Source organism: Gigantopelta aegis, chromosome 15, assembly GCF_016097555.1.
Source record: "Gigantopelta aegis isolate Gae_Host chromosome 15, Gae_host_genome, whole genome shotgun sequence".
Taxonomy (NCBI): Eukaryota; Metazoa; Mollusca; class Gastropoda; order Neomphalida; family Peltospiridae; genus Gigantopelta; species Gigantopelta aegis.
In genome coordinates this window covers 44,671,628-44,694,417 of record NC_054713.1, presented here as the reverse complement: position 1 = coordinate 44,694,417, position 22,790 = coordinate 44,671,628, and the positions used below count along the sequence as shown (strand labels likewise).

The 22,790-nt window shown below is 36.1% G+C and overlaps 1 protein-coding gene across 6 annotated transcripts in view; it reads right to left on the bottom strand.

Moving 5' to 3' along the window:
• LOC121390686 (putative uncharacterized protein DDB_G0271606) overlaps window positions 1-22,790 on the bottom strand; it is an 86,400-nt gene that overhangs the window by 6,039 nt on the left and 57,571 nt on the right. For 3 of the 6 annotated variants that reach the window (XM_041522561.1, XM_041522560.1, XM_041522563.1), the window contains 2 exons: window positions 20,971-21,846; window positions 14,333-15,580 (listed from right to left, as the gene is read on the bottom strand). In XM_041522561.1, the coding sequence (XP_041378495.1) occupies window positions 15,572-15,580; window positions 20,971-21,846 (885 nt within the window). In that variant the 3' untranslated portion in view covers window positions 14,333-15,571. Of the gene's footprint in view, window positions 1-845; window positions 925-2,025; window positions 2,051-4,380; window positions 4,540-6,059; window positions 6,237-14,332; window positions 15,581-20,970; window positions 21,847-22,790 lie in introns of those variants that run through there. The other 3 variants (XM_041522564.1, XM_041522565.1, XM_041522566.1) reach the window with 3 other exon arrangements.

Here is a 22,790-nt window from a genome sequence, read left to right as displayed (position 1 = left end):
TAAACGAGGTTACAGCACTAGGTTTATTGACATTTAAGCAAACATACTACAGTAACACTCCATAATTAATGTATGCATTCACAGTCATCAAACAAAAACATTCCAATAGCAACTTTACACTGCAAGCTGTCCAGCATTCAGAAAACAAAAATTTGTTAACCTCATGTTTATTTTCATGTAAGGATATCCAAAATGACGTCATTCAAGTTTGATGTCATTTCTATTAGGTCATTTGAATACCACAAAATGGCTGACTGGAATTACAGCTGCGAATGCAGTTTACAAAAACACGTATTAAGCTTGAGATTATATGATCAAGAGATTAATACCCTCGTGTATTTCGGTATCGCCAATATCGTATATTAGTAATAAAAATAATATATTAAGCTTGCCAGAGACTTGCATAATACAATTTTTATTACTAATATATGATATTGACGATACCGAAACACACGACGGTAATACTAATAACCTCTACATTTATTATATTAACTTATTATGCTACCTTTTTGATCCATGAATGAAGTTAAAATTCATATTAAAAAACATATTATTAAGTTCGAAACCCATACCAACCCCAAAAAAACGTTTTTGAAAAAGAAATCCACAAAATACAGCAACAAAATGGGACAATTTAAGTCCACCTAAATAAAGGATTTCATGGTATAATAGCTAAACACCTCCCCAGACAGTGTCTTTAAAGAAATATGATTTTTGAGATCTGCATCAGATGGGCTATCTCGACCTATATTTGACGGCACTACATGATGCAGACATGCGGACGATGGTTAAAGAAAGCCTCATGTTTGTGCCCACTAGATAAAGATCGAGTTGGCTGTTAATACTGGTTGTCATGGTGATCTTCACCCTCGTTTTCTTCCCGGTCCTGAGCATCATATTTATACTGGGCGTCGGGGTCTTCCTCTGAAAGTTACCAACGTCGTCACACACCAAAAACAATATTTTCATAACATTTTTATAGAAGAGAGGGCCTAGTAAGTTGGCAAACTTGTGCCCAATCCTCCTGTTGTTTATGCAATAAAATATCTTTTCAATCAATTCAATCTAATAAAATTTCTACACTGTTCTTTGTGCTTTTAGTACAATTTATTATAAATAGACTGGGCTAAAATTTTAGAATTTGTCTCCAATGACAAGTTTTTAAATAGATGGCCATCAGTAAAATTACCACTGACAGCAATTTTAAACCTGCCCACGGAATGTTTTTTATAAATTGGCTTTTGCAGCAAATAAACATGACTAAAAGGTTAGTTTGCTGTGTGTAGACATATTTCAAATGTACAAAGGCTAAATACTAGCAGAACATGTACACTAGGTATATAGTACATATACAGTTTGCCAACAGCGAGGAGCTTTACCAATGGCACAGAAGTGCAGTCGATGATACTCCCGACCTTCGAATGATTTATATCTCAATGATAGTAATTCCTGTCGGTGCCATCGTTAAGTTCAAACCCTGCATTACTGTATTACTCATAACAGATTTTATTACATAGTCTTGAGAATGCAGTGATGAAGCTACATTAGTTTGTTTTGTTTAACGACACCACTAGAGCACATTGATTTATTAATCTTCAGCTACTGGATGTCAAACATTTGGTTATTCTAACAGTTTTAGAGATGAAACCCACTACATTTTTCAAGGGATAGCAAGGGATCTGCTATATGCACCATCCAAAAGACAGGATAGCACATATCACGGCCTTTGATATACCAGTCTATGGTATCTCACCATATCCAATTTCTGTAATTTCTGCATCATTAGTGCCTACATGTCATCCAAAGAAAGGAACTATTACAGCAACTCAGATATGGAGAAGTATAAATATGTTCTATAACTAAAACACAGAAACTTGATGACGAATGATTCAAACAGTCACTGTGCCTTAATTCTAAGACTGAAATATGTTAGCTGCAGACGAAAAGAAGCTTTTAAAGAAGTTTTAATAATGTAAACGATTAATTTTTCAGTGTTTTTAAACTAACAAATATGTTACTGCTTACCTTCAATTTGAACGTCACGATTGTCCTAAAATAGTAAAAAATAAATAAAAATTATTAATAGAAAAAATGTACATGTAAAAAGAAAAGAACATTATTTAACATCACCTCGGCACATTTTAAACTATGGCTATTTAGTTCTAACGCATGGCTACTTAAATCTTCAAGTCTACTTAGTTCTTCAAATCACTCTCCTTGAAAGTTTATTTTCTTTAATGACACCACTATAGCACATAATTCTGCATAACACATGCAGCAAGGGATCTTTTATATACTCCATCCCACAGACAGGACAGCACATACCACAGCCTTTGATATACCAGTCATGTTGCACTGGCTGGAACAAGAAACAGCCTAATGGGCCCAGCGATCACAGACAGACCACGCATCGGGCAATTACTTTTTACGGACCTTTAGATCTCATTAATTTGGGAACAATGGCGACTTTTGTCTTTTCTGAGTGGTATAAGGTTGTTTTAGTTCAGTTTGTCATTAACAGCTGTCATAGAGTTGTTAATATTCAGAAATGCATTTCAAGTTATTTTAATCTAATTAAACTTATCAGTTCCGTGGTTTTGAGGTAAATTATATGGAGGTCAGCATGTTTGTATTTAATATGGGTGTGATTATTATGGGCTATGTATTTTGTGCACAACGTATATTGCCTTGATTTTGATGCAATCTATAACCCTGTTTACCACTGTGCTACGTCCTGCCCCTAACTTTAAAACCAACGGATGAACGGACCTTTTGATCCAAGTTATCGAGACCGTGGCCTATAGGATTGATGCAATCTATAACCCTGTTTACCACTGTGCTACGTCCTGCCCTTAACTTTAAAACCAACGGATGAACGGACCTTTTGATCCAAGTTATCGAGACCGTGGCCTATTTGATCGATGCAATCTATAACCCTGTTTACCACTGTGCTACGTCCTGCCCCTAACTTTAAAACCAACGGATGAACGGACCTTTTGATCTAAGTTATCGAGACCGTGGCCTATAGGATTGATGCAATCTATAACCCTGTTTACCACAGTGCTACGTCCTGCCCCTAACTTTAAAACCAACGGATGAACGGACCTTTTGATCTAAGTTATCGAGACCGTGGCCTATAGGATTGATGCAATCTATAACCCTGTTTACCACTGTGCTACGTCCTGCCCCTAACTTTAAAACCAACGGATGAACGGACCTTTTGATCTAAGTTATCGAGACCGTGGCCTATAGGATTGATGCAATCTATAACCCTGTTTACCACTGTGCTACGTCCTGCCCCTAACTTTAAAACCAACGGATGAACGGACCTTTTGATCTAAGTTATCGAGACCGTGGCCTATAGGATTGATGCAATCTATAACCCTGTTTACCACTGTGCTACGTCCTGCCCCTAACTTTAAAACCAACGGATGAACGGACCTTTTGATCTAAGTTATCGAGACCGTGGCCTATTTGATTGATGTAATCTATAACCCTGTTTAACACTGTGCTACGTCCTGCCCCTAACTTTAAAACCAACGGATGAACGGACCTTTTGATCCAAGTTATCGAGACCGTGGCCTATTTGATTGATGCAGCCTAAAGCCCTGTTTACCACTGTGCTACGTCCTGCCCCTAACTTTAAAACCAACGGATGAACGGACCTTTTGATCCAAGTTATCGAGACCGTGGCCTATTTGATTGATGCAATCTACAACCCTGTTTACCACTGTGCTACATCCTGCCCCTAACTTTAAAACCAACGGATGAACGGACCTTTTGATCTAAGTTATCGAGACCGTGGCCTATAGGATTGATGCAATCTATAACCCTGTTTACCACTGTGCTACGTCCTGCCCCTAACTTTAAAACCAACGGATGAACGGACCTTTTGATCCAAGTTATCGAGACCGTGGCCTATTTGATTGATGCAGCCTAAAGCCCTGTTTACCACTGTGCTACGTCCTGCCCCTAACTTTAAAACCAACGGATGAACGGACCTTTTGATCCAAGTTATCGAGACCGTTTCCTATTTGATTGATGCAATCTATATACCCTGTTTACCACTGTGCTACGTCCTGCCCCTAACTTTAAAACCAACGGATGAACGGACCTTTTGATCCAAGTTATCGAGACCGTGGCCTATTTGATTGATGCAATCTATATACCCTGTTTACCACTGTGCTATGTCCTGCCCCTAACTTTAAAACCAACGGATGAACGGACCTTTTGATCCAAGTTATCGAGACCGTGGCCTATTTGATTGATGCAATCTATAACCCTGTTTATCACTGTGCTACGTCCTGCCCCTAACTTTAAAACCAACGGAAAAGGAAATGTTTTATTTAACGATGCATTAAAACCAACGGATGAGTGGACCTTTTGATCCAAGTTGTCGAGACCGTGGCCTAGTTGATTGGGTTCGTTGGGGTCGGCGTTGTCGTCCTCCTGCTGTTGTTGTTGTCGATGTTGATCATTGAGATCGGGGTCTTCCTCGTCAGCATCGTGTTTCACAACGCCACCTGGAGGTTCCTGTACCTAATGGGAGACAACCAAACAAAAATATTAATTAAAAGGATTGTATGAGGGGTGGAAATACCGTCATCCAAACTGGTTTTTGCCAGTAAACATCACCATGGGCCGGGGGAAGGAAGGAAATGTTTTATTTAACAACGCACTCAAAACATTTTTATTTACGGTTACATGGCGTCGGACATATGGTTAAGGACCACACAGATATAGAGAGGAAACCCGCTGGCACCACATCATGGGCACTTTTTTCAATTTGCAGCAAGGGATCTTTTATATGCACTATCCCACAGATAGATAGTACATACCACAGCCTTGTTACATCAGTTGTGGAGCACTGGCTGGAATGAGAAATAGCCCAATGAGGCCACCGACGGGCATCGATTCTAAATCGACTGTGCATCAAGCGAGCACTTTACCACTGGGCTACGTCCCGCCCCCACATGGGCCGGGGAAGTTTTCTGCCTGTTGGACAGACAATTATTTTACTTTTATATTCACACATTAGCTTGAGTCAATCACATTTTGTAGACTGCCTGAATTTCAGCCATTTTCAATGCCTGCAAAGAAAACATCAAGCTTTTTCTTTTTAGTAATTGTGTGGGGGGGGGGGGGGGGGAGAGAGAGAGAGAGAGAGAGATAATAAACTAAATAATTAAGGAAATTAAAATTAATATTTTAACTTTTACATAATAAAACATGACATAAAAAAGGTAAAGAAAACAACAGAATTTAAAATGAAATAATAATAATTAAAGACAAATATTTTTAATAACATAAAATAAAAACAAGTTAGAAATTGAAATTGAAAAGAAATATTAACAAGCAAAACAATCTTAAAAATAAAATAAAAACAAGACTACCATAAACACCTGAAAAAACCCCAAAACATTAAAAATAAAATAAAAATAGAACTACTGTAAATACTTGAGAAAAAATCCCAATTTAAAAAAACCCCAATCCAAAACAGAATTACCATAAATACCTTAAAACATGCATTAATTTTTTTTTTGAAAAATAGGATTACCATAAATACTAAAAAAAAAACCCACATTAAAAATAAAAAAAGAACTACCTTATAAAAACCTGAATTGTTTTTATTAAAAATAAAATTAAAATAGAACTACAGTAAATACCTGAAAAAATCCATTAAAAATAAATTAAAACAGAACTACTGTAAATACCTGAAAAAATCCATTAAAAATAAAATTAAAACAGAACTACTGTAAATACCTGAAAAAATCTATTAAAAATCAAATTAAAACAGAACTACTGTAAATACCTGAAAAACCCCATTAAAAATTAAATTAAAACAGAACTACTGTAAATACCTGAAAAAATCCATTAAAAATCAAATTAAAATATAAGTACAGTACTAGTAAATACTTGAGAAAAACCCCCATTAAAAATAAAATTAAAACAATACTACCATATATACATGTACATGGGGGAAAACCCCCCCCCAAAACCCTAAATACCTGACCCCCCCCCCCCCCCCCCCCCCCCCAAAAAAAAAGAACCATAATTACCTGAAGATTGACGGGTCCCTCATGCTGCATCCTATTGTCGTGATCCTCTAGCAAGTGATCCTGGTCTGGGACGACTCGCTTGTTCACCTTCAGACTGTCCAAGTGGTCAAAATTCGGCTTGAATATCTGATGCTCTTGGTGTTCCGGGATATCGGGATGGGCGTTGTCGTCTTGTAACTGAATAATTGAAACACATAAGTCAAACTCCATCTGTAACAGTACACTATAAAGCTATAAACAAAATGGTTAGCTCAGTATCGTCAGACATTGCAGAAAACCCCAGAGACTGGAATACAAATTTTCATATGGCTAAAAAAGTCAACATTTCAACTGTAACAGTACATGATAAAGCTATAAAATCTGTTTAGCTGAATATCTTGAGGCATTGCACCCCCCACCCACCCACCCAAAGTCCCTAATACAAATTTTCCTATTTCAAGGGCCATAACGCTATAAAAAAATGTGTAAATTGCCATGGAAGTTTGTTTTGTTTAACGGCACCACTAGAGCACATTGATTTATTAATCATTGGCTATTGGATGTCAAACATTTGGTAATTCTGACATATAATCTGAGAGAGGAAACCTGCTACATTTTTCCCATTAGCAGCAAGGGATCTTTTATATGCACCATCCCACAGACAGAATGGCACATATATGTACATGTACCACAGAAATTGCCACTGAAATCAAACTTGATCTGTAACAGTACGTGATAGACCTATATACAAAATGTCAGCTCAATATCTTGAGGCATTATGGAAAAACAAGTCTGAAAAATTATATGTGGGACAGATGGACAGACAAGGCAGGGCAGGGCAGGGCAGGGCAGGAGGCAGGGCAGGGCAGGGCAGGGCAGGGCAGGCGGCAGGGCAGGGCAGGGCAGGGCAGGGCAGGGCAGGCGGCAGGACAGGGCAGACGGCAGGGCAGGGCAGGGCAGGGCAAGGCAAGGCAAGGAAGGCCAAGGCAGGCAGACACACAAGCAGAAGGACGAAGACAAAACCTATAGTCCCGTCTGGTTGGACTGGTAGGGGACTAAAACCAGGAGTAGGCTACTGAAGGTAAGAAGTGTAAACCTTTAAAGTGCTAGTGAGGACATAAAGATTATTTATTATACGAGCTTGTGTGTCATACTGATTTTACGAAACGAGTGTCAAGATTCATGTATTACCCGAGTGCGAGGCGAGGGAAATACATGAATCCTGACACAAGTAAAATCAGTACAACTTGCACGCGAATGCATTATTTTCTTTATTATCCATATTAATATTGTTGTTTTCTTTATGAACAACAAAACCCAACTCAAAATGTTTCAGCCACAACTAGGAGACGACAAAATGACGTCATATTTCAACTGTCCCGTCTGAGCTAGGACTGAGAAGCAACGCCATGTTATGACATCGCTTCCCACAATGACCTCATTAAACTTGTTATTACACATGTGCTTCGTACGATTATTATCAACTTGGTTATGTTGAACCACGTGGATAATAAACAGAGGATAATAAACGAGTTACCAGTTATTATCAAATTTATATCCCGAGTGAAATAATGTTCACTTGTCACGAGCTTTAGCGAGTGATAAATGAAAATTATTTCACGAGGGACATAAATTTGATAATAACTGGTACCGAGTTTGTTATTCTATTTATTACCCTAGGTATTTGGGGTTTTTAAAAGCCTTTATTTTCAATGTAGCCTACAAAGGCTACACATCCATGTATATAGAAACGACGTAAACCACTTTACTGTTCTGGGTATTGCTTTAACTTTGTATTTTATTCACGATTCACGGATAATTTTCAAAGCCCAAAGTTCTATATATTCTGTAAAGAATATCTATAATAAATTGCATTAAACAACCATTTTATTACAAGTTTAACACTAAAACCAGAAAGACATAAACACAAACTCTTTAAACTACGTAACGTCATTGTGTGTGCTTTGCCAAATCATGATGACGTCATATTTAGTACCGACAAGGTGATTGGTTTGTTGGTGTCAAATCGTCCAATAGTAGTGTACGTCAAACCAATGCATTACAACATAACATTATCCCATTGGGACCGGCCTCGGTGGCATCGTGGTTAGGCCATCGGTCTACAGGCTGGTAGGTAATGGGTTCGGATCCCAGTCGAGGCATGGGATTTTTAATCAAGATACCGACTCCAAACCCTGAGTGAGTGCTCCGCAAGGCTCAATGGGTAGTTGTAAACCACTTGCACCGACCAGTGATCCATAACTGGTTCAACATAGGCCATGGTTTGTGCTATCCTGCCTGTGGGAAGTGCAAATAAAAGATCCCTTGCTGCTAATCAGAAAGAGTAGATCATGTAGTGGCGACAGCGGGTTTCCTCTCAAAATCTGTGTGGTCCTTAACCATATGTCTGACGCAATATAACCGTAAATAAAATGTGTTGAGTGCGTCATTAATAAAAACATTTCTTTCTTTCTTTTCATCCCATTGGTCCAGATGTAGCAAGGGAAGTTTGTTAATTTTTTTAATGAACGTAAAAATTACGTCGTCAGGGAACGTCATACCTGATGACGTCATTTTATATGGGCAAGTTGTCTTATTTTGCGTTATTGTTTATGGACCAAAAGTAATTCAAAACACAGGATGCTGAAATTTATTATTTAGAACATGATCTATATGTATATGGATCACTTCGGTGGACTACAACTTATTTAACAATGTTACACCCATAACATCTTTGAATACAATTAAGAAAACCAGTTGAACTTAAGAGAAGGATTTCAGACCGATATCAAACTTTATCAGTTAATTTATGCATGCATACTCAATCCGGCAAAAGGTGGGGTAAATGGAAAAAAAGAAGGAAAAAACAAAAAAAGAAGATTTGAGCAAATGTCTCACCAAACTGTTTACAGGTCACCTTAAGAATGGATTTTATTTTAATTTTGAAAATATTTCTTGTTTGTTTTTATAAAGATCTATGAAAGTGAAAAAAATATGAGAAAATTATTACAATACATGTACTTATAATAAAGTGTCAAGTGGTTTGTATCATTTCTATGATATAAATAATAAGAACGGTATGTATATTGAAAATAAAATGTTTCTGAGAAGGTTGTTACAAGACTTTAAAAATTGTTTCCACTGAAACAATCTTAAAATTCTATGTTCTTAAAGGGACAGAATCTACTTTCAATCTGTGAAAATTCAGACAAATTTTAATTAATCTGCAGACCTTAACACATTTGGATAAAGTTACAATTGAGTGAAACATGAGTCTGTGACATTGAAATGGTGAAATACCCTCTAAAAATAGACTAAAACTAGACTCCATAACTGTTATTTCTCAGATGCACATGCGTTTTTAAAAATATGAGAAATGCATTTTGTGATATTAAAAACAGCAGGATGACCAAAAACACTTCGAATGTATGGAAATGGATAATCTAAACAATACAATCTAAGCAAAGTATGATTTCAGTTATCAAAAATGGCTATAATAGTAAAAAATATGCCTGAGTATTTAAAAACTAGGATATGCCCCTTTAAAAGAAAAAAAAAATATTTAGGGTAATAAATAGAACAATAAAACTCTGCACCTGTTATTATCAAGGCTTGTGAAATGATGTTTATTGACAAGTGCAACATGCTTCACTTGTTACATATTTGATAACTAATAACTTCTATCTATGAAAAACTGTTACAGCATTTCTGATTGGGCAATTTGTTACACGATTCAAAGGCAATAAAATATAAATAATGCTATGGAGCCTTTCCAAAATGTGATTACCTCCCCTTCCCACCAGCTGGTACATGCTCTGCACAAATAGTCATTTGTGGCTCTAATAGACCAAATCAATTCCTACTGCAGATAGTGTTAACATTTTCTAACAAAACTGATATAAACAGCGTATCAACACACCCAGGCAGTACGCCAATAAAAAGTGTGGAACCTCACATTTAATCTACCTGCAAGAAAATAGGGAGGGGGTCACATACAATTTGAGAGATTTAATTAATGTTTTTATTAACAACCCTCATTTTTGTTGAAAATCGCAGTTCCATTTCTGGTATATATTGCATAACCACTGCATAAGAAATAAAAGTGTATTTATTTATTGCCAATGGATAATAGTATTTGTACAAATAATCAATGTCACATAATACTACCGATCAGTCACAGCTGTTTTTACTCCCTAAATATTTGACAGTGCACCTCCAACTTTAACATGGAACGTTCTTGTTTGGTACAAAGCCACATTCAACAAGTGGTTTTGAGAAACGAATAATGGCAATATATGAGAACACAGGTGCTCGATTACTGCATAATAAAAATAAAAAACAATTTTTAAAAAATCTCCCAAAATTCAGCCTAAAATTGTCAATAATATGGGTAAAAAAAGTCGTTGATAATTTTTAAAAAAAGAAGAAAAAAGATTTATTATAAATGTTATGAAGGAGAGGTGTTCGTATTTAATTAAAGAGTTATACAACATTTTCAAAACCATTTATCAAATTTATTTATAAATTAAACAATGGCTATGTATCAAGCATTTATTAAGAACACCCCCCCAAAAAAAAAAAAAACAAACAAAAAAACCAAACAAAAAAACCAAACAAAACCAAAACCACCCACAAAAATATAAACATAAAAAATTAATTAACTAAATATTTAAATATAAACCCCAATAATAATGGTCAAATTACATCACAATGACAAGAGGGGAGGGTCTTGATAAGATGGAGGTATTTAAGGGGAGAGCATCTTAGTGTTTCAATAATGTACTCTGTGGTTGAGAGTGGGAGGATGCATGGTAAAACATTCCATATATATGGAAAAAACTTCATTTATATATATATATATATAAAACAGTTTGGAAGCCTACACTAGAAGATGACCTTACAATAAGGCTATGTTAGAAAATTCAGCATGAAAACAAAATAGAGGCCGCATCTCAAGAGCGTTTCGAAATAAATAGAAGCCTAGGCTTCTATAAAAGGATTTATGGTATTAGTTGAAAAGCCCCCATATGCATTGTACATGTCGGCCTAACAGATACATGTTGACATGTTGACATGTTACATGCAGATCTAAGGTGAGGTGCTGGGAACATACACCCTTCCCAAAATTTTAAAGTGCTTAAAAAATCTAGTTTCACAGATAAAAATAACTTCTTTTGGGTGGGTGGGGTGGCAGGGGAAAGGAGAAAACATATTTGCCAGGTAGTATATAGAGATTATCATACAAGCTTGTGTCACACTGATTTTATGAAACAAGTGTCATGATTATTGTATTACCCGAGCGAGAGCAAGGATAATCCTGACATGAGTTTTGTAAAATCAGTATGATTCACACGTGAGTGTAATAATTTCTTTATTATCCACATTATCCTAAATATTTATTTTTTTGTGAATAACAAGTTAGGATCATGTCAAAATGTTCCAAATGTAAATAGAAAGAGACTACGAAACAATGTCATTTTCTGAAATGACATCATTTTGGTAAGCTTTTACACAGATCTAAGACTGGGGAAGCCGCATTAAGTTATGACGTCGCTTCACAAAATGACGTCATTCATTGTGCAGATGAAATCATTGACACACATGTGTCATACTGGTTATATTTCCAAGTATGTATTCAATGCATTTTGGTTTACTTTGAAATATTGTAGGTAGAGACCTAACAGAGCATCCCCCAACCCCCCTAAAAAAGAGCACCCCCCCCCCCCAAAAAAAAATACTTTGGGAAAAAAACTTTTCACAGAATCCTCCACCCAACCCCAAATAGTGGAATTTGTTGCATTTAGCATATTAAAATAAATAAAATATGAACACATAATTTTACAAAATATTTATTTACTTGTAAGTTTGTTTATCAGATTCATTTCACAAACAAAATGCGATAGCCTTCTGCCAGAATATAAAATAAAGTACACTTAAAATGAACTGGATGGGACCATGATAGTTAGTTCGTTATAGCAGTACCGGGGTAGTTAGCATAAGTTAGTTATTAATGTATAATGAGATCAAACAAGACTTTACGATCAGTTCGTTCTATGTACAGGTAGTAGTTGTTTCTAAGCATGTTCGTTATAGCAGTAGTTAGCATAAGTTAGTTATTAATGTATAATGAGATCAAACAAGACTTTACGATCAGTTCGTTCTATGTACAGGTAGTAGTTGTTTCTAAGCATGTTCGTTCTAAGTGTACTTTACTGTATAATAATAAAATCAAACCAGATCATAAGAACCCCTACTAGGTGGCTATGTGTTTGAAATCTCTTCAAACTGAACACCACATTCCATGTACTGTGACAAATTTTATAAACAGCAGTTCTCTAACTATAAAAATGTATCCATTACTTTCCAAGATTTTAAGATACATCATTTCATCCTTTGCACCCTCTGGCAGAAACCCTATTGAAATCTGCCCTGCTAAGGCATAAGAAGAATTTGATGAATTAATATTAACAATTTTGCGAAAATCACTTTTTGTGCCTTTCATTCATCTGGTAGAGGTTTTACAAAGTAATTGAAAGTCAAAAAATTGATTTTTTTTTTTTTAATTTAACAAGGCGACTAGAGAATACTGATTTATTAATCATTGGCTATTGCTGCAGTGCCCTAGTCATATGCTCCAATACAATGCCCTGAAAATTAAAGAGAGTTTCCAGGCCAAACTGGCCCTATCTTGTTTTGCATGTTAGTAATTGGTCATGAAACTCAAACACAACTCTTGAAAGTTGTTTTATTAAAAGTATTATGAAACTTGACACTTGTTTATTTCAAACGGGTGCTGTTGTGTTATATTAATAATAATATCACTTGTTTTTAAGTTTACCATGTTGCCCTGCCTTCTGGACATAATGCCCCCCACCCCCACCAAAAAAACAAGAGGAAAGAATTTCATCTGTTTAGGCCAAATGGCCTTGCCCTCTTATTTGCCAAATTTGAGGCCTGCATACTGCCTTTTGCTGTAACAGGGCAGTAATAACAAATTAAAACCCATATGGTTAAAAATATCTTGGTACATATCAAAGCGATACGTCCCACTAGAATGCCAAGTGGGATGTAACACTTTTATGTCACCCGATGACGTCATCGATTTGCGCACTACAACCGTACAGAAACATCAACCAAACTAGTTGAATGATATAAATTAACATCAATTACGTGTAATAAATAGGATATTAAACTCGCTACCATTTCTTGTCATGTTTATGTCCCTCGTGAAATAATGTTGCTTGTCACTCGCTAAAGCTTGTGACAATTGAAAATGATTTCAATCAGGACATAAACAAGATGTGAAATGGAAGCTCGTTTAATATCCTATAATCAACGTACTGAAGATTACACCATTATTTACAACAGGCTAGCTAGTACGTGTATGTGGTTCACCAATATCAGGACTAGCTCCAACACTCGCCAACTGTGAATGCTGAAGACAGTTGGCAATTATTTTTTTAATTAGGCGAAACAATTTCAGGTAATGAATATTTTGTAGGAAAATAACTGGGTTTTTTTGTTGTTGCAATTTTTGAAGTTTAAAGAATAATATGGCAAAAGTTTCTCCTCACCCAAAGCTAGCACTTAATATTGTGTAAAAGAAAAGGAGTATTTAATGACTAACTACTCAGTATATTCTAAACTAGTCCAATATATATGTATGGTTAGTAAACTGTGGTGGGGGGGGGGGGGGAGAAAGAGAGAGAGAGAGAGAGAGAGAGAGAGAGAGAGAGAGAGAGAGAGAGAGAGAGAGAGTGTGTGTGTGTGTGTGTGAAAGAGACAGAGAGAGGGTGTGTGTGTGTGGAGAGAGAGAGAGAGAGAGAGAGGGAGGGAGGGAGGGAGAGAGAGAAGGAGGGAGGGAGAGAGAGAGAGAGAGAGAGAGAGAGAGAGAGAGAGAGAGAGAGAGAGAGAGAGAGAGAGAGAGAGAGAGAGAGAGAGAGAGAGAGAGAGAGAGAGGGTTTGTTTCTTGTATGTATTATTCACTTAGCAATTAAAGTGTTTTGTATGTGTATTATGAATTAAAGTAATCAACTTATAAAATAGTAAATCTAGAACTAAAACTCACCACACACCATTACAATGTACATATGTACTCTTAAATCATTTTCCAACGTTTATACCAGAGTCAAAAACAAATTTAAAAAAATAAAAAATAAAATAACAACTACAAAGCTGGTGCTCACAATATAAACACAAAAAACAAATTCACTGAATAAAACAGTTTCAAGTTACACAATGGAAATGAACTCAAAAAGTAAGTAACTGGAGTGATAAAGGGGACAAAACTCTGATAATGACACTAGCTCAGCTGGTTTTTATTCAACATTTGAGACCAGGCAGGTACAATGTACTATTTACATTGAATATCAACATGAAATTCTCCTGAATGTCAATATTACAGCTTAAAGTCATGTTCCTCTTAGTGGCCAGTAAACACAATTTACTGCTGCATTGGTAATTTATCTATTTTCACAACCACAAATCCATATTGCACATACACACAAATAAATGCCCATGTTATCATTGACAAGCAAGGAGCTACATGTATGCCATTAGTTTGTACTACAAAGTATTATTTAGAAAAAGAAAACAATTATCAATGGTAAGTTGTTTGAAGGCTGCCAAGATAAAATTTGATAGTGTAAAGGTTATAATAAAATAAATGCTAGGTTTCATCCAAATCAAATTGAAAATGCCAGTGAGGAGTGAAATTTTATACATGTATATGAGACAAATGGATTAACAGACTGGCTGAGACAAAACTTACAGTCCCTTCCGGTTCGCCTGCATGGCAAGGAACTAGTAAAATAACATAAAAATCTGAAAAATTATATTCCTCATATTCTAATATAAATATATACACACATATATATGTTAAAAAGTTCCTGTTAACATTATGAATACATCCGTGGAGTAAACACAATTTGAAAAATATCCCCCCCCCCCCCCACCACAAAAAAAGTGACAAAAACACCTCCACAGGCTTTGTGCCCCCCAAAAATAAAATATTGAAGGACATAATAAGAACAAAACAGATCATAACTGACCCTAATGGATTGAAATCTTTTGAAATTGGACACCACATTTTATGTACATATACTTTTAATTAACATATTGTAAACAGCAGTTCTCGTACTATAATCTTTTGAAGATTTCAGGGTAGGTAATTTTACCCTTCGTACCCTGTGGGAGAAACCCTGCTTCCACCAACAGTAGTTCTGTTAACATGTCTACATTTACAATGTACAAGACAAGACACATTGTGAATTTTTTTTTTTAAATTGAAAAAATCTCCAAATAAAGAAAGAACACCACAGAATTTGTGTTAACATGTACACAACACAAGACACAAGCTACGGGTTACGAGTAAAAGAGTTCTTGCTGCGTGTGTACGTGTAATATGAGGACAGCCGTGCACACAGTGAGCGACAACACTACAGAGACAGAGTGAGAGTTCTTGCTGCGTGTCTATGTAACACATGAGGACAGCCACACACACACAGTGACAACACTAGAGACAGAGTGCGACATCATGCAGCCTGCAACGAAAGCATTAGAGCGTGTTAGTAAAACATTATATATATATATATCCCACCACCAACAGCTTTTACATTTTTACATGTAGTAAAACAATATATTCCATCATCAACAGCTTTTACATTTTTACATGTAGTAAAACATATTCCATCATCAACAGCTTTTACACACGTGTTTACCAGTTATTATCAAATTTATGTCCCGAGTGAAATAATTTTCAGTTGTCACGAGCTTTAGCGAGTGACAAATAAAAATTATTTCACGAGGGACATAAATTTGATAACTGGTACCGAGTTTGTTATTCTATTTATTACCTCAGCTATTTTTCTCTAAAAGCCTTTAATTTCGACACACATGCACGAAGGCCAACCTGTATAGGAACGATGTAAACCACTTTACGCACTGTTCTGAGAATTACTATAACGTTGTAATTTAATCACGTTCATAGATAATTTTTAAAAACACAAGTTCTCTTTATTCTTCTTCCAAATTTATAATGAATTGCATTAAAATGATATTTTGTTATTAATTTAACACCAAAAACAGAGACCCATAAAGGCAAACTCTTTAAACTACATGACGTCATTTTGTGTGTTTGTCAAATCGTGATGACGTCATATTTAGTACCAACAAAGTCATTGGTTTGTAAGCTTCAAATTGTCCAATAGTATTGTTCGTTAGACCAATGCATCATAATTTCTCAGTGAGAAATTATGATTTTTATTTTCTCTGTTATGAGTGACCGCTGGGGTAATAAACCATGATATATCATGGGTGCTGTTATGAGTGACCGCTGGGGTAATAAACCACGATATATCATGGGTGCTGTTATGAGTGACCGCTGGGGTAATAAACCATGATATATCATGGGTGCTGTTATGAGTGACCGCTGGGGTAATAAACCATGATATATCATGGGTGCTGTTATGAGTGACCGCTGGGGTAATAAACCATGATATACCATGGGTGCTGTTGTGGTATATTAATACACTTGTGTTTAAACAAAATTCTTTTCTAAGCTTTAATTATTTTTGAAACCTGTATGTTTGAAAAATAATCAAAGCTAAAAAAATTAAAAAAAAAATTAAGTAATTAATATAAAAAAGGTGATAATTATTATATTCATTTACTTCCACTCTTTTGCTTTTGTCATTTTGTGTTCTGTAATATAAACTAAAAGAATTTACCACTAACCAACCAAACATGGCTAACTTCCACCCCTTTTGCTTCATCATTTTTGTGGTGCTCCAAATATTAAGTGATGGAATTTACAACTAATCAACCACAAATGGCTAACTTCCATCCGTTTTGCCTTGTCATTGTTGTGGTCTCCAAACATTAACTCTTTCCCTCCCATTCTCGAATGCAGTCGAGATGCAAAAAACTAAAACCCATAAAACCCATTCTCGACTGTAGTCGAGATGCGACCAGTCTTCGTAAACACAGCTGTCAACATTCACAGGAGTTATCTATCTTGATTCTGTGAACGCTAGAACATACTAGAATGACAATGGAACATGTTGAGTGTATTTTGTTAACTGGTATTCGTATTAGTTGTTATCGCAATATCGAAAAGAAAACAAAAAATGGTCTAAATTTGTGTAAACGTTATTGATGATGTAGCATGCACGTGGGCTAGATTTCTCGCTATTTGTATAATTATTTCTTTCAAAACATGTTGGACATTATTATTTAATGAAAACTGAAGATTTGTAAAGAATATATTTGCCGAAAATAACTGATAAAACAGACTTTGAAGTAGATGATAATGGACTTGTCGTTGATTGAAATATCAGTGAAATAAAAGTGTTATCATTCACTCAGTGACAATAACACATCTTAGAGTGAAAATTTCACTATTTCACTCTAAAATGTGTTATCGTCACTGTAGAAAGTGTTATCGTCACTGTAAGAAAGCCAGAAATATTTTGCTGCTGACAAGCGCTAATCGTGAGATATGACTGCAAACTTCACTTGATGAGATATAAATCATATTTGACAAAAAAATTTTTAAATATCCTGATGTATAGTACATTAATTCTCCATCACCAACAAACACTGAAAAGCACATCGTATCAGCCATAAACAAATAAGACTCCACCACCAACTGACTTTGCCAAAAACCTGATATTATTTATATACACTGACTTGTAATGTAATAAGGATGAATATCACATCAAAGGCAAAAGTTATTGTGACATGGATTGTTTGGAGCAATAAATTTGTGAATGGATTTATGGATGTAAACCAGAGAAAATGTGCATGAAACAGCTCGAAGAAATGCAACCAAGCAGTTGTTGCAGCGATTGCATGCTTTGTGCAAGAAACATGGAATATTCGAAAGAAATCCTGTCCAGTGTTCACCATAAAAGGCCAGACATTCATTCGCAAATCAATGCCAATCTGTGCAGCCTTCAGAAGTCCAGAAAAACACCATTAGTGAACTGTTTGATGCAATTCTGTCATGCCACGCCTCAGTGAAAATGACAGATGGCGAGTCATAATATCCCAAGTGCATACCCTGAGATATGTTCCATAATTCAATCAAAGGCTTTTAAAACAAGCTCCTGTTACATCATTATCTAAAGTTGTACAGATATCTTCCATAATTCAATCAAAGGCTTTTAAAACAAGCTCCTGTTACATCATTATCTAAAGTTGTACAGATATCTTCCATAATTCAATCAAAGGCTTTTAAAACAAGCTCCTGTTACATCATTATCTAAAGTTATACAGATATCTTCCATAATTCAATCAAAGGCTTTTAAAACAAGCTCCTGTTACATCATTATCTAAAGTTGTACAGATATCTTCCATAATTCAATCAAAGGCTTTTAAAACAAGCTCCTGTTACATCATTATCTAAAGTTGTACAGATATCTTCCATAATTCAATCAAAGGCTTTTAAAACAAGCTCCTGTTACATCATTATCTAAAGTTGTACAGATATCTTCCATAATTCAATCAAAGGCTTTTAAAACAAGCTCCTGTTACATCATTATCTAAAGTTATACAGATATCTTCCATAATTCAATCAAAGGCTTTCAAAACAAGCTCCTGTTACATCATTATCTAAAGTTGTACAGATATCTTCCATAATTCAATCAAAGGCTTTTAAAACAAGCTCCTGTTACATCATTATCTAAAGTTGTACAGATATCTTCCATAATTCAATCAAAGGCTTTCAAAACAAGCTCCTGTTACATCATTATCTAAAGTTGTACAGTTGGTTTTGTTTGACACCACCACTGGAAGGAAACCTGCTACATTTCTCCATTAGTAACAAGGGATCTTTTATATGCACCATCCCACAGACATGATAGCACATACCACAGCCTTAGATATACCATTAGTGATGCACTAGCTGGAACGAGAAATACTCAACTGATGGGAATCGACTCTAGACCGACCGCACATCAGGCAACCACTCTACCACTGGGCTTCACATCCCCCCCCCCCCTCACATCCCCCCTCACATCCCTGTCTAAACCTTGTAAAATAACCGTCATATCAAAATATAGTAAACTGATATTCTATACAATCAAATATATTTCTCCCAACCCTAGCCATGCAAGACCAGCGTATTCCATGCGGAATAACTCGGTCTTGCATGACCATGTGACTTTATTGTTTGAGCTGATATTAACATTGGGTGACATCACATAAATGGCAAAATAACGCAAGAAATGCTTTTTATATTTCATAAAAACAAGGAAACCTGCTGTCATAATGAAATTATACTATCATTTTCGGTTTATACTTATAGTATAAACCATTTTTGGGTACGTTCTTTTCAATGGTTATGATTCTTTTATTTTAAGATAAAAAATAAAAAATGTAGGTTTTTTGCATTTCCCCCAAATGCTTGTTTTTCATCTACTGGATGGGAGAAAAGTAATCCTCCATTATGCATCAATGTGGGACAGGGATATTCCACCCTCGGGTACATAATAGGATGTCAGGGACTCGGTAAGCCTCGTCCCTGACAACAAATTATGTACCCTCGGATTGAATAGCCCAGTCCCACAGACACATATGAAGGATTCTTTTAATATATATATATAGCGATCTCTATATACCTCCATAGCAAATTGTGACATGATATTGAACAAAATGTTCCCAAACAGAAATGCTTTAAGATAAGCTGTTAATCAAGCTTGACTAAATGCTTGGCTATGTTTTAAAGTTTTTTGTGAAGCTTCAATATTTAGCCACCTCTATAGTCTTTGATCAAGCCTGATTAAATTCTCAGTCATGCTTTACAAAATTTAGCTAAGCATGACTGAACATTCATCAGTATTCTACATTTCTTAAGGAAGCATGACTAAATGCTGTTTTATGCTCTGTTATATTCTACAATAGTCAATAAAGCATGACTGAAAGCTCTGTTATATTCTACAACAGTTGGTCAAGCACGACTTAATGCTAGTTAAATTCTACAACAGTTGGTAAAGCACAGCTGAATGCTCTGTTATATTCTACAATAGTTGGTCAAGCACGACTTAATGCTAGTTAAATTCTACAATTATTGTTCAAGCATGACTGAATGCTCTGTTATAGTCTACAATTATTGGTCAAGCATGACTGAGTGCTTAGTTATAATCTACTGTTCTTGATCAGATATGACTGAATCCGTGGCTAAATCGTACAATCTTGACTGAATGCTTACTATTAGTTAAATTCCACAATTACTGGTCACGCATGACTGAATGCTTGGTTAAGTTTTACAATTCATGAACACGCCTGTTTGAATGCTCGGCTAAATTCTACAATTAATGGTTAACCATGACTGAATCTTTCATCACTAATTTCATTTCTTTTCAACTTATTTTCATGCTTATATCCAATTAAGGTTCAAGCACGCTGTCCTGGACACACATATCAGCTATCTGGGCTGTCTGTTCAAGACAGTGGATTAGTTGTTAGTGGTTAGTAAAAGAGAAGAAGATGTAGTGGTCTTACACTTAACCATTGGTGGGAGCCGGTACCGGGATGTGAACCCTGTACCTACCAGCCTTATGTCCGATGGCCTAACGAACGACACCACCAAGGCCAGTTTCATCACTAAATGTTCAGCGAAGGTCACGCATAACTGAATTTATTATTTGAAGATATAACCTACATGTACTCTTGACCAAGCCCGTGAGCCAACAGCAATACAAAGTTCTGCCAAATATTTCACTCATGCAAGCTCGCAATTATTAATTTAACCATTTCATTTTCAATCTGCACATCACTGAGTATCATCTGCCCCGGGTTGGGCCCCTGGCCTCTCAGAGGTCGAACTCCGGGGCAGACATGCTTGAAACCTCTGTGGTATATGAGCATGTTACAATATTATAGAACGGAACTGAGTATCTACACTGTGTTTGTAAAGAGATTTAATCTATACCTGATCTTGCTGTTTCTCATCCTTCCCTTTATCTTGTGCCTTATTTCCAGACTTTTCCGTATCATGTTCCTCAGATAGATGTATCTGTGCTTTATCGTCCTTCCCTTTATCATTGTGTAAATCAGGAGGATTAATCTGTGCCTTATCATCCATCACTTTATCATCATGTACTTCAGGTGGATTAATCTGTGCTTTATCATCCCTCGCTATATCTTGTACTTCAGGAGGATTTATCTGTGCCTTATTCTGACCTTTATCATCATGTATTTCTGGAGGATTTATCTGTGCCTTATTTTGACCTTTATCATCATGTACTTCAGGAGGCTTTATCTGTGCCTTATCTTCTTCATGTACTTCAGGAGGCTTTATCTGTGCCTTATCTTCTTCATGTACTTCAGGAGGCTTTATCTGTGCCATATCTTCTTCATGTACTTCAGGAGGCTTTATCTGTGCCTTATCTTCTTCATGTACTTCAGGAGGCTTTATCTGTGCCTTATCTTCTTCATGTACTTCAGGAGGCTTTATCTGTGCCTTATCTTCTTCATGTACTTCAGGAGGCTTTATCTGTGCCTTATCTTCTTCATGTACTTCAGGAGGCTTTATCTGTGCCTTATCTTCTTCATGCACTTCAGGAGGCTTTATCTGTGCCTTATTTTCCTCCTTCCCTGCCTCATTCTGTTGTCCAGGACCATCTCTGTGAGGCTGCTTATCGTCATCCTTTGGTGGATTCACATGCTCCTGGCCCTCAAAGTGAACCGGTGGCACTAGGTGTTCAGGTTTCCCGGTCGCTCTCTTCTGCTCCTTTAAACCTGCCTCAGTCTCAACATCTCTCTCCACTTGAATATTGCTGTGCACTCCAGAAATATCTTTGACTTTCTGTGAATTTTAAGAAATGTTAACACAAACTTAACTACAGGTTACACTGATGATGAATAATATTACAGAGTAATAATACATGACTTGGACAAAGAATGTAACCAGGATGTAGCCCCAAAAGAAATAAAAAAAAATAAAAAATGGATAATGCACCAAATCCGTAAAGTTGGGTTTCCTCAAATCAATTTTTGTAGGACCAATTTGTCACCAAAAAAACAAACAAACAAAAAATTATAATGCACCAAATCACTAAATATGAGTTTACACAAAGCAATTTGTAGGATCAATTTGTACCCATAATTTGTTTTTAATAATAATAAAAATTAAACATAGGTATTGCAGCAAATCTGTAAAGTTGTGATTCCTCAAAGTGATTTTTGTCAGACCAATTTGTACCTAAAACAAATCAAATAAAAACGAAAAATGGGTAATGCACCAGGGGCCTAATTCATGCAGGTCTCTTAGCTCTGCTAGACAACAAAGCATCCTCTTTGTAAGTCTTTTAGCACTGCTCTGCGAGATCGGAAAGTTGCGAGAGTAAATATTTATAAAGTCGGGCACACATCTCTGTAATTCCGCTGTACAGTAAATATTTATAAAGTCGGGCACACATCTCTGTGATTCCGCTGTACAGTAAATATTTATAAAGTCGGGCACACATCTCTGTGATTCCGCTGTACAGTAACATCTCTGTGATTCCGCTGTACAGTAAATATTTATAAAGTCGGGCACACATCTCTGTGATTCCGCTGTACAGTAAATATTTATAAAGTCAGGCACACATCTCTGTGATTCCACTGTACAGTAAATATTTATAAAGTCGGGCACACATCTCTGTGATTCCGCTGTACAGTAAATATTTATAAAGTCGGCCACACATCTCTGTGATTCTGCTGTACAGCAAATATTTATAAAGTCGGGCACACATCTCTGTGATTCCGCTG